The 15,520-nt window shown below is 38.3% G+C and overlaps 1 protein-coding gene across 12 annotated transcripts in view; it reads right to left on the bottom strand.

Annotated features, from left to right (window-relative positions):
* Positions 1–15,520, bottom strand: part of LOC115225588 (coiled-coil domain-containing protein 171) — a 268,237-nt gene that overhangs the window by 8,263 nt on the left and 244,454 nt on the right. For 11 of the 12 annotated variants that reach the window (XM_036498806.1, XM_036498818.1, XM_036498816.1 and 8 more), the window contains 3 exons: positions 5,272–5,394; positions 4,509–4,655; positions 1,423–1,511 (listed from right to left, as the gene is read on the bottom strand). In XM_036498806.1, the coding sequence (XP_036354699.1) occupies positions 1,423–1,511; positions 4,509–4,655; positions 5,272–5,394 (359 nt within the window). The remainder of the gene's footprint in view (positions 1–1,422; positions 1,512–4,508; positions 4,656–5,271; positions 5,395–15,520) is intronic. The other variant, XM_036498814.1, reaches the window with a different exon arrangement.

Raw genomic sequence — 15,520 nt, forward strand, 5'->3', positions numbered from 1 at the left:
AGCCTGGATATATCTTCATGGTAGACAGGAAATGAAGGACACTGCTTGTATGACAGTGATGCTTGTTTACAAGTGTCATGTGATGCCAAGATAAGGAGACATGATCACAAACACATGCACATATCATTAGGCTTCTTTCAGTTTCCATCTACCTAGTACACCCATGAGGCTTTGGTCAGTCTGAGACTATAGCAGAAGATATTTAGCCAAGGTAATACACAGTGGGACTGAACCTGAAATCTCATGGTTGTGAATTAGACTTTTTAACCACATTCATGCCTGCACCTTAATAAATTACATAGCGGTTGAGGGAACCTGTGGAAGAGGTAGACCCAGGAAAGCCTGGGACGAGGTGGTGAAGAATGACCTTCGCGCTTTAGGTCTTACCGAGGAAATGACCAGAGACCTAGACCTTTGGAAGTATGCTGTGCGCGAGAAGACCCAGCAGGACACGTGAGGCCATAACCCATGGCCCCTACCTGGGACATAGTCAGTCTACCTGTGCATACCTTCCTTCTTGGGACACTTGTGAAGACCTGTTGAGGCAAGTGAAAATCAAACCAAATCAAAATCGATGAACATCAATGGAATTTGTATCTTTGTGGTACCAGTGCTGGTGGCACATAAGAAAACCATCCGAACGTGGCCGTAGCCAGTACCGTATCGACTGGCCTCCATGCTGTGGGCACGTAACAAACACCATCCGATCGTGGCCATGCCAGCCTCGCCTGGCCTCTGTGCCGGTGGCACGTAAAAAACACCATCCGAGCGTGGCCGTTCGCCAGCCTCGTCTGGCACCTGTGTCGGTGGCACATAAAAAGCACCCACTACACTCACGGAGTGGTTGGCGTTAGGAAGGGCATACAGCTGTAGAAACACTGCCAGATCTGACTGGCCTGGTGCAGCCTTCGGGCTTCCCAGACCCCAGTTGAACCGTCCAACCCATGCTAACATGGAAAGCGGACGTTAAACGATGATGATGATGATGATGATGAATAATCTGTGAGAGGGTAACCCCTAATTACTTGTTTTTGTTTTTTCAAACACTCATGAGGAGAAATTACCCAGTGAAGGCAAAATGGAATATAATCAACGTTATCAAGAGTGGATTGAAAACTTAGAGCACAAAGAATCTCATTAAGTCTGTACTTTTGTGTAAAAAACCTTTCAACAATACAAATAACACTACGGTGGTAGAGCTGGTATGCTGTCTAGTTTAACACTGTCAGCTGGATCAGACCATCATTTCTTTCCTGAGCATTACAGACACTGATCTTCAGATGTTCCAGATGAACATCAGCCATATAAATTTTATTAATGTGCAGAGTTCTGTAAAATTCACTCTTAAATTATAAAATAATACCCTGTCTGATGCAATCAAGAGAAAATAAGTGTTTATGTATAGTTAAAAAATTAACTTACTCGGGTATTAAAGATATGTCTCTGTGCTTTGGTTTTAGGTTAGTTTTAAAACTGTTGTCATCCTTGGAGGGAAAGGAAGCATAGTCTACCTGGAAAATGTGAAACAATATCAATTAAAAGTAATTAGAATGTTAAGATGACAAACAAGTCACCAACATTGCTTGTGACCTCAGCTGTAGTCATCATTTTATGATCTTGTAGCAAACACTCAAGTGAAATTTCTCTCTCCCCTTTATTATATATACGTGCATTCAAATGTAGCAGGTGACAACTAGCCTTTGACCGCTATTTGGACCCCATTGTGTTCACTACTTTGATTAGTTGGTATCGGCGCAATTTGTCTCTTACTCTGTTGTACCAATCTGCAGTGTATAACCAATTGGAGCCTCTAAATAAAAACCCAGCCTCTCCTCATCTCTGGGTCTTTGGTTCCATACCTTTTAAGATCTAGCCACTGACCACACAAGACACAGCCAGTTCCAGTGACGACACCACAGAGACACATTGAGACTTACCAACATTGTCCAACAGCATTATGGCAATCTCTTTCTTCATCACCACTATCATCTTCTTAATGTTGTCAACATCATCTCTCTACGTACGCAGCTCAACAAGTAACTCATGCAGGTTCCAATACTTCATTGTTTGTGAATTACTTCACCATGGATCAACAGTAAATATACAACCTGCAAAAACTCCTGTACCAAGTGATCCAGGCAGCAGCATCTCAGCCACAACTCTGTACAACATACTGCAACCGGCTTAGCATCATGGCCACACCTTCTTGATACAGTATTTCAGCTACTGTGCACAATTGATTATGAACTGGTACTCTCATTTTTGTGTCTAAACATTCTTCTAACTTCTCATTATAGACTCTTTCACTGTCTACTTCACTACTATTCTCATATGTACTTAACACACACACATACAACCATGCCTATACACAGATGCACTTTGTCCTCATGATGGCCTTCTATTATTCTGTATACATGATGCACACAGACACACATGCTAACATATCAATAAATCTTCTCTTAAACATTCTACCTGGTTGCGTCTCTCTTTCTCCCTCTGGCACATTATACGTATTATTCTTTTTATATTTATTGTCAGGGCTGTGTGATGTGCCTGAGAACTCACTCTCATTACCTTGCATTACATGGTCCTTACATCTTTCCTTACTAACAGTCAGACATTTTGTATTTTGTATTCATTTCAATTTGTGTACTGGTCTCTTGAAAAGTTAAATGGATTAAGTCATATTTCACATCATTCTTCAACTAATTCTCTTGATTTCTTTTCTACTCTAGGCACAAGGCCTAAAAATTTTGGGGAGTGTGTGTGTGTGTGTGTGGGGGGAGGGGGGCAGCCAATTAGATCGATCATAGTATGCAACTGGTACTTAATTTACCGACCACATTGTTTTAAGAATGATCAGATGAAATCTCTTACGAAATATATTGTAATGTTGCATGAAAGAACAAGGATATCAAGAATAAATGGATATAGATACATTTGTTATTACTCATAGCAGAAGCTGAATATATTGAGGTATTTCCTGCTTGATGTAGGATACAGAAGGGCAATATCCACTAATACTGTAGTCATGTAAGTAGACACCCTTGTGATGTGTGCCAAACTGAAGAATATGATGTGACATTAACAGTAAAGAATTAGCTAGAAAATATTGTAAACTTAGGTGTTGTAGTATGGTATTTGCTTGCTGTGGCTGGTGTTTTGTTAAGTTGCTTAGGATCTGGTTCAGTCAAAATCTTTAATAGACCAGAAACTATGAAGTGACTATGAAGATAACAAAAGTAGTCAGAAAAGAAGCTTCTCTAAAAGAGGTAAACAAAAGTCGTAAAATCTACTTCATCTTAGAGATGATATACTGCTGTCTGACACAATACCATGTTCCAGGAAATATTTGATTAAACTGGAGCACCTATACTTCTGCTGTTACTTATACCTACTATAAGTGCCTAGTTTTAATTTGTCCTGATTGATCAAACTCAAACATGGAGTGATCCCTATGACCTAGTTTTGCGTCATATGCTCATTGCCCTCTGCAAGCTGGGCAATAAAGTTGGTAGAAATTCAATCCCTACATACTATAGAGTGCTACAAGATGAATTGAGCAGTATTATTTCTTTATTGCCCAAAGGGGCTAATCATAGAGGGGACAAACAAGGACAGACAAAGGGATTATGTTAATTACATCGACCCCAGTGCGTAACTAGTACTTATTTAATTGACCCCGAACGGATGAATAGGAAAGTCGACCTTGGTGGAATTTGAACTCAGAACGTAGCAGCAGACGAAATACCACTAAGCAATTTCGCCCGGCATGCTAACGATTTTGCCAGCTCGCCGCCTTAAATTGAGCAGTATTGGTCAGAAGAATACTTTGGCTAATAACAAGGAAGTGCTACAGACTTGGCTGGAGAGCTTTCAAATCAACATATAAAATAATTGCTACAGTTCTTTGATCTCCAAGTGCTGCCAGAAGCAATTCCTTTACAATAAACAATGGTTGCATGGCATGATCAACTAAGTCTATAAAGAAATGTGCTCGTAGATATCTTGTCTGCAGATTTAATGGTTAACTAAGTACATGAGGAAGCAATGTTATCTTTGACATAATCATTTAATTTTTCTCTGATGATGAAAGAAATGGAAGGGCATCCAGCTGTAAAAAATCATACTAAAACTGAACTTGTCTGTGCTACTTCCAAGTAAAATACACTGAGTCCACTCTGCAGAGCGGTTGGTATTAGGAAAGGCATCTAGCCGTAAACCCCCCACCAAAATAGACACAATAGCCCGGGGTTGTCTTCTACTTGGCTGGATCCTGTCAACTGTCCTACCCATGCATGCATGGAAGATGGACATTAAATGATGATGACGATGATAGATACTTTCTTCAGAATATAGCTCTGGAACCCTGAGATTAAAGGAAATAGCATACCAAATATGAGAGAGAGAGAGAGAGAGAGAGAGAGAGAGAGAGAGAGAGAGGAGAGAGAGAGAGAGAGAGAGAGAGAGAGAGAGAGAGAGAGAGAGAGAGAGAGAGACTGACTTACCATTTCATCTCTTTTTTGATGAATAACATTAGAAAATTCAACTTTCAGTGTGTTAAGGTGTTTTCGCATGGAGCTCACTTCTTCTTCTAGAATAGCAACTCTACGGAAAGCTTGGAGCTGACAATCAACAAAGGATTTCACCAAATTCTTTAATAGAGAGAAATTCATAATATATAACAAACTAGCTAAATTATAATATTATTATGATCATTATCTGTTTTTCAAAAGTTTCATGCTAGTTTCTACTTTGCCATTAAATGAACCTTTATGTCTTGAGGCATAATGATGATGATGCGTGGAGGTGTGGTTGTGTGGTAAGAAGCTTGCTTCCCAACCACATTGTTCCAGGTCAGTCCCACTGCATAGCATCTTGGGCAAGTGTCTTTTACTATAGCACCAGGTCAACCAAAGCCTTGTGAGTAGATTTGGTATGTATGTGTGTGTATGTTTGTGTTGCCTTGTTTTGATATTGCATGATAGTTGTAAAATGGTTGTCACTGTCATAAAAGCAGTATCATTTGTTTCCAATATTCTGCAAAAACATGTTTGGCCATGGGAAATATTATTTTGCATGGAAACAGGTGAGTATTGGTGAGAGGAAGGACATCCAGCCATAGAAAATCCTCCTCAATAATCTCCAGCCAATCCAGAAAAGCATAGAGAAGTGGGTATTAAAATGATGGTGATATATGCAAACCAATTCATTGAAATTTACAAGTAAAATTTGATCATTGAAGTGTTAATGCAAAACAGAAAAACTTACTTGACAAGCTATGAGTTCTGGTGCAGTTTTACCAATGACAGAAGGAATGTGTTCAGCTTTTAACAACAAAGGAAGGGATGAACAGGGATCACAGGTTTTGGAGAAGCTAATTTGTTCTTTCACCTGAAGAAATAAATATGGTAAATAGTGAGAATGAATGTCATTAATTTACTGAGATCATATTACTAATAGTCTCATGATAAAACTTTAATCTTTAGTTAACTTTAATGTCTTAAAGGTTTTAAACAGTTTCACCTCAAGATTTATCCCACCCTACAATTTCTCTTTTTACTGTTTACCATGTAGTGAGAACCTGGCTGAAATTCAAGCTAAAATTCTCAGATTTCTCCTGTCTAAAATCATGATCTAATATATTTCCATAAAAGGTATTAATGCCTATATGAATATGATTTGACCAACTGACATTAGCTGAGGCACTAAGGCAGAACTGCATAGAAAGCATGCAAGATTTCCTGCAAAACAAATTCAAGACTCTCCTGAGTGAACAGTTATTTAAAAGTGAGTTATTTCAACTTAAATTTGCACAAGTTGGTCGGTTTTCTTGTGTGGTAGTCTCTCATCTTGCTCATCTTCCTCTCCTATTCACAGGCTTTAAGTAGTAGTGTCAATCAAAGAATGCTCAGTATATGCTATGATTCATATGTCCTGTACTATTTACACAATATTTATTAAATGTATGTATGTAAATACAGTGCAGTGGTAAATAAAATATGTGGCATTTCAAATAAATCTTAGTGTGGTTATTGTCAACACATGCAATCAAACAGCCTACCTGACATGAGAATAGCTAGAAAAAACGATAAGACTAACATCCACACTAAAATCACTTCCCTCAATACACAAAAATCTGTACATTCCCAGTAGACTACTGCCAAGAACCAAAATATTAGGCATAAATTACATTGGAGGAGTTATTAATATGAGCAACCACAAATGAAATACAATTAATCGATGAAATGATTTAATCTAAGAAGTCAATGAGTTTTGTTGTTAAGGGAAAATAATTTGTGTTGAAGGTGAACTAATAATAGAACTATAGATGTATTTAGACAGAAATAAAATATGTTTGGAGAACTACAAGGGTTGGTTGAAAAGTTCATAGGCTGACCCAGATACTCTCATGGAATGTGACTAAGTGAGGTTTATTTTCCAACATAATCCCCCATGTGGTCCACATACTTCTTTTATTGGTGTTGTTGTGCTTAGATCCCATTGGTGAAGAAGCTTTCATCCTATTGGTCAAAAAATCATCAACAGCAGATATGACATCATCATCACTGCAATGCTGATTCTCAGCCAAGTGCTTTTTCATGTTGGGGGAACAGATGATAGTCAGATGGAGTAAAATCAAGAGGATAGGGAGAGTGATCAACCAATTTAAAGTCACAGTCAAGCATGGCAGTTATTGAAACCAAGGATTTGTGTGCTTGAGCATTGTTCAGATGAAACAAGAACTCTTTTTGTCAGTTTTCCTGGGTGTTTAGTCTTGATAGCCTTTTGTAACTGCCTCAGCAAATTGGCATAGTACTCTCCATTGATGGTGTAGCCCTTTGAAGATAGTCAATAAACACAAAGCCTTCTGCATCCCAGAAAACTGATGCCATCACCTTCCCTGCAGATGAAGTGATGACCTTCTTTGGAGCATGTGAGGAGGGGATCTTTCCACTGCATGGATAACCTTTTTGTCTCTGGTTCAAAGTGATCAACCCAACACTTATCCTGGATTAAGAAACTCTACAGGAAACCACCTGAATATTCCACAAACAACACCAGATTTTCCCATGATGTTGTCAGCCTGGTGCACTTTTGATCAAGTGTCAGGAAACATGAACCCACATAACAGAAGCCTTCATCATTGTGCACAATATTCTCAACTCTCTCACAATATATGCTAATAACAATGACTATTAGTGTTGCCTGTCATCCATCACCATGTGGTGAACACAATCTTTGTTTTCTTCAGTGGTGGTAGTCACAGGACATCCAGATGTTGGGTCATCTTTAAGATTCTCCCTTCCCCTCCTAAACTCAGCAGCCTACTTTTGCACTGTTGATAAAGCTGGAACGTCATCCCCTTATGTAGCAAGAATGTCAGCATAAATGTCCTTGGGTACCTGCCGGTACTTGATAATATCATGATGTCAAATTTTGTCCATTCTCAAGAGAAGTTACTAGTAGTTACTTTTGAAGTCTTCTCTGAACTGTCAGATGTCAGTTTACTTAGGGGGAAAAAAAAACAAACCCCCAAACAATGCAGTTATTGATAAGAAGTGTTGAAATTAATGCATGCAAAATTTCACAGCTATAGTATCACTCCTCCATAGTCAGCCTATGAACTTTTCAGCCCACCCTTGTATAGGACACAAAGGACTCACCCTCTCTGTACAAAGTTGAAGTATTTTAGGGGTGTGTTGGAAGTGTATAATGTTGTATTACAGGGAAGTGGATGAAAAGGATTGGCTACCATTACACAAAAAAATTCGTTTATCTGTCAAGTAGGCTAATGATAATTTAAACAATGAAAGTGTCTGTATTTTAAATAGAAATCTTGTGCTTGGTGACAAGAGAAATATTGCACAGGTGTTTTATTTCTCTCTCAGATGTATTAAAAGAATAATAAAATGAACACTGAAGTCTATAGAGAAGGGGATTACTCAAGCTGTTACTAATCTAATACACTTTAGAGAGAAGACTGTTTGAAAATGAAATAATACATTTGTTTTTGTTACTGAGTGCCAAAGTCAATGTGAGTTACAAAGCAGATCAAGATCCATCAAAAAAACCTCAATGCAGTTACTTTATTTAACTGTTATTTTGCACAGGCTGAGGACCAAATGGACTCATATATGTATGTAGTTGACTGAGAAATCATTGAAAGGTCTCATATTTGGTACATATGTATGGTAGCTTTAAGATTTTGCTGTTGTGTAATCCCAGCTCAATGTATCACAGGTCTGTTCTGATCAAGCAGACCTGATTATTGATAAATGACGAGGAACATTACACAGATCCAGAGTTCTGTCTAGTTTAGAACTATATTCCATGTGCAGCTGTGTAGTCATTAAGAAAAATAAGTAATGGGGTCAATTCATTTGACTAATTCAAGGTGGTGTGTGGTGTCCCAGCATGGCCACATACAGTCTAATGACTGAAACAAGTAAAAGATAAAAATTACATACCCACCCACACATATATATAATGTAATGTCTGGGGAGAGTCGTTCTGCTTTAATACCTTATTAATTAACACGCTCACTGGTTCAATTTCTACTCATTTACTTACTTATTTATTTTTTTCTAAAATATATATATATATAAAATCATCATCATTTAATGTCTATTTTCCATGCTGGCATAGGCTCCAGTCTGATTTGGCATGGTTTCTATGGCTGGATGTCCTTCCTAATGCCAACCACTTTACAGTGTGTGCTGGGTGCTTTTAACGTGGCACTGCATGAGTACTTCTATGTGGCACCAGCACAAGTGCTTTTTACATGACACTGGCAACGGACTCTTGAAGGCTAGTCCGCTGCACCAGATGGAGTGGTTTTAACACTTCTGCTTAGAAGTTTCGAGTCTTCTTGAGTGCAGCAAGGCACCAGGTATCTTGGGCCTATACACACACACATACATATAAATGCAATACCAGTTCAAATATTTTTGAGAAATATTTGAACCCATAAAAGACTTTTCAATGTTGTTGGTAATGGAAAAAAAAATTCTCTCTTGAAAAGGTGTAAAGATGCCAGAGTCACCCCCAGCTATTCAACAGCCATTGACTCTACTGAGTTTATCCATCCTTTGAAAAGTTTTGTTTTTTATCCTACAGGATGTCCAAAGAAAACCATCGACCTTACCAAACAGGCTTAGTAGGGTTGCTGGTTAAGTTGGCAACAGCCCAATCATGCAATAGGTTCTACTTAGTTGTATATATATACATACATATAAAACATCATCATCATTGTTTAGCATCCATTTTCCATGCTAGCATGGGTTGGACGGTTCAACTGGGGTCTGTGAAGCCAGAAGGCTTCATCAGGCCTAGTCAGATCTGGCAGTGTTTCTACGGCTGGATGCCCTTCCTAACGCCAACCACTCCATGAGTGTAGTGGGTGCTTTTTACGTGCCACCCGCACAGGTGCCAGACAGAGCTGGCAAACGGCCACGAACGGATGGTGCTTTTTATGTGCCACCGGCATGGGGGCCAGGCGAAGCTAGCAACGGACACGAACAGATGGTGCTTTTTACGTGCCACTGGCACGAGGCCAGTCGGGGTGGCGGGCGCTGGCAACGGTCACGAACGGATGGTTCTCTTACATGCCACCGGCACTGGTAACACATCTGCAATTTCCATTGATCGATTTCGATTCTGATCCTCACTTGCCTCAACAGGTGTGTATATATATATAGTGCGTTTAAATATTTGTTGTGCAAGATTTTTTATGTGAAGTCGTGTGTTGAAACAGATATTGTTATATTTCGGAATGGTCATATTGCCAGTTTAGCCAATAAAAACACACGCACTATATATTTGGTGTTATTTTGCTTCAGTGTTATTTATTTTTTTTACATTAATCTTAATCTTATTTCGGCCAGAGTTCTTTCGTCACACTCCTGTGACCGCATCAGTGGTCCTTTGTTTTCTTCTTTCTTATTTGTGTCTCTCCTTACTAACTGTCGCCATTTTGTATTTCTATTGTATGTCTTCATTTGCACATGTTTATGTGCGTCTATGTTTATTTAGTGTGTGTATGGGGGGGATGCCTGTAATATTTGTATCTTCTGGAGGTGAACTGGCATACCGCTTTAGAAGGACCCTAGACAAACTTAAGCTAAGAATTAAGGTTGTTGAAAAGCCAGGCAACCCTATCAAATCTATAATTGGTAGAACTTATCCTTTAGAGCTCCACGACCTCCATTTTTCAGGTCAATGTCTTTTTGTTCTACTAAAAGGATAGGTTCTACCAATTATAGGTTTGACAAATTACAGAAGCTACACACATAATAGAAAATAAACCTAGCCTGAATAGAAAACTAGAATGGAGCACTAACACACACCACAACATATGACGATAGAGGATCCCGAAAACATAATAAATACACAGATAAATAAACTAATAGAAATAAATAACTATATATATTTTGCTGTTTTTGTTTATTCTTATTTTGTTCATGTGTTTACATCCACTTATTATTATCATTACATATACTTGTATGTATGTATGTATAACAACTTATTTCGGCCAGAGTTCTTTTGTCACACTCCTGTGACCGCATCAGTGGTCCTTTGTTTTCTTCTTTCTTATTTGTGACTCTCCTTACTAACCGTCAGCCATTTTGTATTTCTATTGTATGTCTTCATTTGCACATGTTTATGTGCGTCTATGTTTATTTAGTGTATAAAATTGGATTCAATCCTAAATCTGATTTTTCCCTGTAAATTTGGATTTATTCCCTAATATTTATTATTATTATATATATATATATAGTAGTTGTCTACTCCTTATGCAGAGTTTGACTACCTCCTGTACCTACACCTTAGAACCATCAAGGCACCTAATGTGTAGTTGGCATTAGGAAGGGCATCCAGTTGTTGAAACCATGCCAAAGCAGACACTGGAGCACAATGCAGTTCTTTGACACCCACATAGACTGCATATCTGATTTGGACCACCAAGAGCTGCAGATAAGTCCTGATTTTTGTGGATCTTAAAATGTCTTTTGAGGCCTCCGTTAGACTTGCAAACCTTCTTGCATACATTGCATTGAAAGGTGTGCACAGAGATATAGGCAGAGTAGTTGGAGGTTCCTTTTCCATGGTTTTGCATATATATATGTATCAGGCTGGGTAACCATGTCTCTCCTTTACAGTGACACACCTGTTTCTGTCCTCATTCTTGATTACTCTCTCTCTCTGGCTGGGTAACCATGTACCTCCTCTGCAGCAAGACACCCGTTTCTGTTTCTCTGTCACACTCTAACCTTTTATCATCTGACACAAGATCACCTCTTCCAGTACCCCTCCCCTCTCAAAGGATCTTTGTCTTGCAAGTTACTTGGTGACCTTGCCAGTGCTGATGGCAGGTAAAAAGCATTCAGTCCACTCTGTGAAATGGTTGGCATTTGGAAAGCGTCCAGTTGTAAAAACCTTGTCAAAATTGAAGTCAGGTCACTCTTGAGCGCTACTGGTAACAGATAACCCAGTACAACCTGTCACATGGTCGGGTCGTCAGCGACTAAACTGGCAACTCCATCAAGCTTGCTTGATGTGGAAGGTGATTGTTGGACACCCTGCAGGATGAAAAGTAAGACCCATCAAAGGGTGGAAGAACTACTGTGTAGCCAATGGCCAATTCAACAAGTACCTTGTTGTGGTGAAGTGCCTGTGTGCTCCATTGACCCGGAGAGCTATACTAGAGGGAGAGAAATATTCAGGCAGGTCTTACTAGGTCAGACAAGTCAAAGGGCAGGAGACAAACAAAATCTTAATGACAATAAATCAAAGTGTCGGCAGCAGGGCGTGGATTTAGTTATCGGCAGGACCTAACAGATCAGATTCCTGGCTTTGAACTAGTGGGATGTCATACAGAGGATCTTGAATAGAAGACAATGCATGAGACCCTAATATTCCTAGTTAGATGGAAACTGCAGGACCACATGGAGCAACATGCTGTGACTCCTATAGTATGCACAACCGAAACGCCTATAAGGGGCGTCCTATGGGATGACCTAGATGAGATGAAAACTGACTTTGTCTGTGCTTGTGCCACATAAAAAGCACTCAGTCCACTCTACTGGGTGGCAGAGCATCCAACCATGAAAACTCTGCCAAAACAGACTCAGAAGTCTGATGCAGGCTTCTGCCTGGCCAGCTCCTGTCAAACTGTCCAACCCATGTCAGCATGGAAGACGGACATTAAATGATGATGATAATGATGCAGTTGGTAGTCTGGAATGTTGTACTCTTTCTACTGTTTAGTCTGGTTCAGTATACTTGGGCAGTCCTAGAGAAAGGGGACAAATGTTTGTTGATATGCCATAAACTAAATGTGAGAATATCATCATCGTTATTTAACAGCCACACACATACATGCACACACACACACACACACACACACACACACACACACACACACACTATCTAATACTTGGCCACTAAGCATATTACTGGTACTATTTTCTTCCAGATGGAAGAAATTAGTTTGCAGTTCAGAAAATTTCAGTTTTTTTATTCATAAGCAACCAATTTGTGAGTGAATTATATGGTGTTAACCACTGAATACCACTCTACAGATTTTATACTTTTATCAATTTAAATAGTTGTGGATTTTATGATAGAGATATATGCTATATATATATATATATATATGTAAAAAATGAAGTTCGAAAATGCTGCTATAGTACACAAATTTTTAATTTTTATATATACATTATAACATGTTTCGGTTCTTGAGAACCTTATCAAAAAAAGTTATATATAAAAAAAGATAGTTCATGCTATCAAATATAAAAAATTCATTTATAATATACAATAGAGTCAGACATCAAAAGTTCATATATCGTGAAGTGAGTTCGTTCATGCTATATGTTTAGAGAGTATGATGTAGAGATAAAGAACTGTATTTCATCAAAAAATTTAGACCAAGTTTAAACACCCTAGGCCAGGAATATTAAAACAAAAGATTGGTCCTCCGAAAAGGAGAAGCAAAATTCCACCACGGCCGCTACCTTAAACAGTCACTCGCACTGACGGAAATATACCTTAGGGAAAAAAGGGAAAAAAATCTCTTCGAACAGATCTAACCCTGATGGACTGGCCACATACGATACAGCTAAGGGTCAGACCCGATTCTGATTGGTCAACACGTTGATGACGCCTCGTTCTGCTAGACTGGACAGGATACAAACAAGGGGCAGATCTAATACAGCTATAGGCCGGGAATGGTCAGAATATTGATGACGTCCCGTTCTGCTTGACTGATCACCTGGCAGGGTGCAGACAGGGGGCAGATCTAATACAGCTATAGGTCGGGATTGGTCAGAATATTGATGACATCCCGTTCTGCTTGACTAAGCCACCTAACAAAACGATTGGTCAAGGGGCAGATCTAATAAAGCTATAGGTCGGGATTGGTCAGAATATTGATGACGTCCCGTTCTGCTTGACTAAGCCACCTAACGAAACGATTGGTCAAAACAGGATACAGACAAGGGGCAGATCTAATACAGCTATAGGTCGGGATTGGTCGGAATATTGATGACGTCCCGTTCTGCTTGACTAAGCCACCTAAAGAAACGATTGGTCAAAACGTTGATGACGTCACGTTACGCTGGACTGGCCACCTAACAGGTGATATAAAACCCAAACAATTCACAAGGTTCGCCAGAACGATCCAGCGAACACCGACCAAAAGTCATCACAGTTCCTCAAGGTAAAATCTAAAATGAATTCCTCGCTCTTTCAGGAACACCAATTTTTTATATTGACTGCATATCACCACTTTGATCTATTTTTTATATTGAATGCATATCACCACTATGAACCACTACATCATACTCTCTAAACATATAGCATGAACGAACTCACTTCACGATATATGAACTTTTGATGTCTGACTCTATTGTATATTATAAATGAATTTTTTATATTTGATAGCATGAACTATCTTTTTTTATATATAACTTTTTTTGATAAGGTTCTCAAGAACCGAAACATGTTATAATGTATATATAAAAATTAAAAATTTGTGTACTATAGCAGCATTTTCGAACTTCATTTTTTACAAATATATACCCACTCGTATACGAGCTAATCTCATTATAAATATATATATATATATATATATATATATATATATATATATATATATAGTAACAGTGGTAAATGAGTGATAAAGCAGAGACACATATATACATTGTTGCAGAGATGTGTATATACTGAGAATAAATCAGTTGTGACAAATTCTACATTCACAATGGTTCATGTTGAAAGTTAAAAAAAGCAGTTGTTCTATAAAGGTATTTCTGCTAAAAACAATGGAATTGAATTACATAGCAAAGTAATAAATTGGTAAGTGTAAAGTGGTTCAAGGGAATTTACATAGATACTAAAGTGGAATAACAATGATTCCTTAAATTGGTATAAGTATTATATTTTCAAAGTGTTTACCTTGATTAATTAACAATTAAAGTCTGTTATCTAGTCTATCTGATGATAAGTACTGAACACAATAATGAACTAATTACACATTGACAGCATTAATAGAAGTGGGTTTTATCAGTTTAACTGATTGGCTGGGTGCTTAAAAAACAGACATTTAATGGTAGAGTAGTGTGTCAGCATAGTGGTTTTAATGCTGGTCATATTGGTAATGGTGAGGGAAATATTAACATAAACGATGATGATGATGAATTTCTTTTTGATAGGTTCTAATATGAAAACTACTTCCCTGTGGATATAGTTAAAAAAAAAAAACTGCAATAGTCACCTTCATTTCTATTACCACTATCACTCCTATTGTTATCATAACATGATCACTATCACTAGAAACAAGACTGCCAACACTCCAAAACCCTTCCCTCACAACCATCACCAAAAGCAACAAGAATTAGGTCAAGTGGACTAATTCTGAAACTTTGCAAGATACTTAGGTATGTATTTAACTCTGCAAGGAGTACAAACCGAAATAAGCAAAATTAGTTTTGTCCAGAAAGAAATGTCAAGATATTTTTCAGTTTCAAAGAATAAAATTACACTATTCTGGAAACTTGACAGGGTAACTTAGTAATAGTAAATTCAGTGATGAGGTTGAGAGGATAAATATCATAGGTTCAAATTTTGCTACAAGGTGGATAATTCGTCATTGGTTTTGATGACGAGCGTCCATTTGTGTGATCATCTGGATTCTTTCTCCATCCATTCCGATAGTCTAACCAAGCATCACAAAAACTGGTTACTCCGACAGAAAGTCCATCACTGCTAGAGTGTTAGTCCTCCACTAACCTGTCACACATCTCACTCTGCCATGTGTAGCAGCAAATGCGATGTCACTAAATTAATACTGCAGCCAGCAGACAAAATGGTGACAACTGCCTAACAACATCCTGTCTGACCATGTGGGCCTGAGAACAAAGATAGGATCAGATATCACTCCTGAACTGTGGTCTAACATCTAGAAGTCATCTTGAATTTATCTCATTTCCTCTGACTTGATCTCCAAATACCTGAT

Source organism: Octopus sinensis, linkage group LG2, assembly GCF_006345805.1.
Source record: "Octopus sinensis linkage group LG2, ASM634580v1, whole genome shotgun sequence".
Taxonomy (NCBI): domain Eukaryota; kingdom Metazoa; phylum Mollusca; class Cephalopoda; order Octopoda; family Octopodidae; genus Octopus; species Octopus sinensis.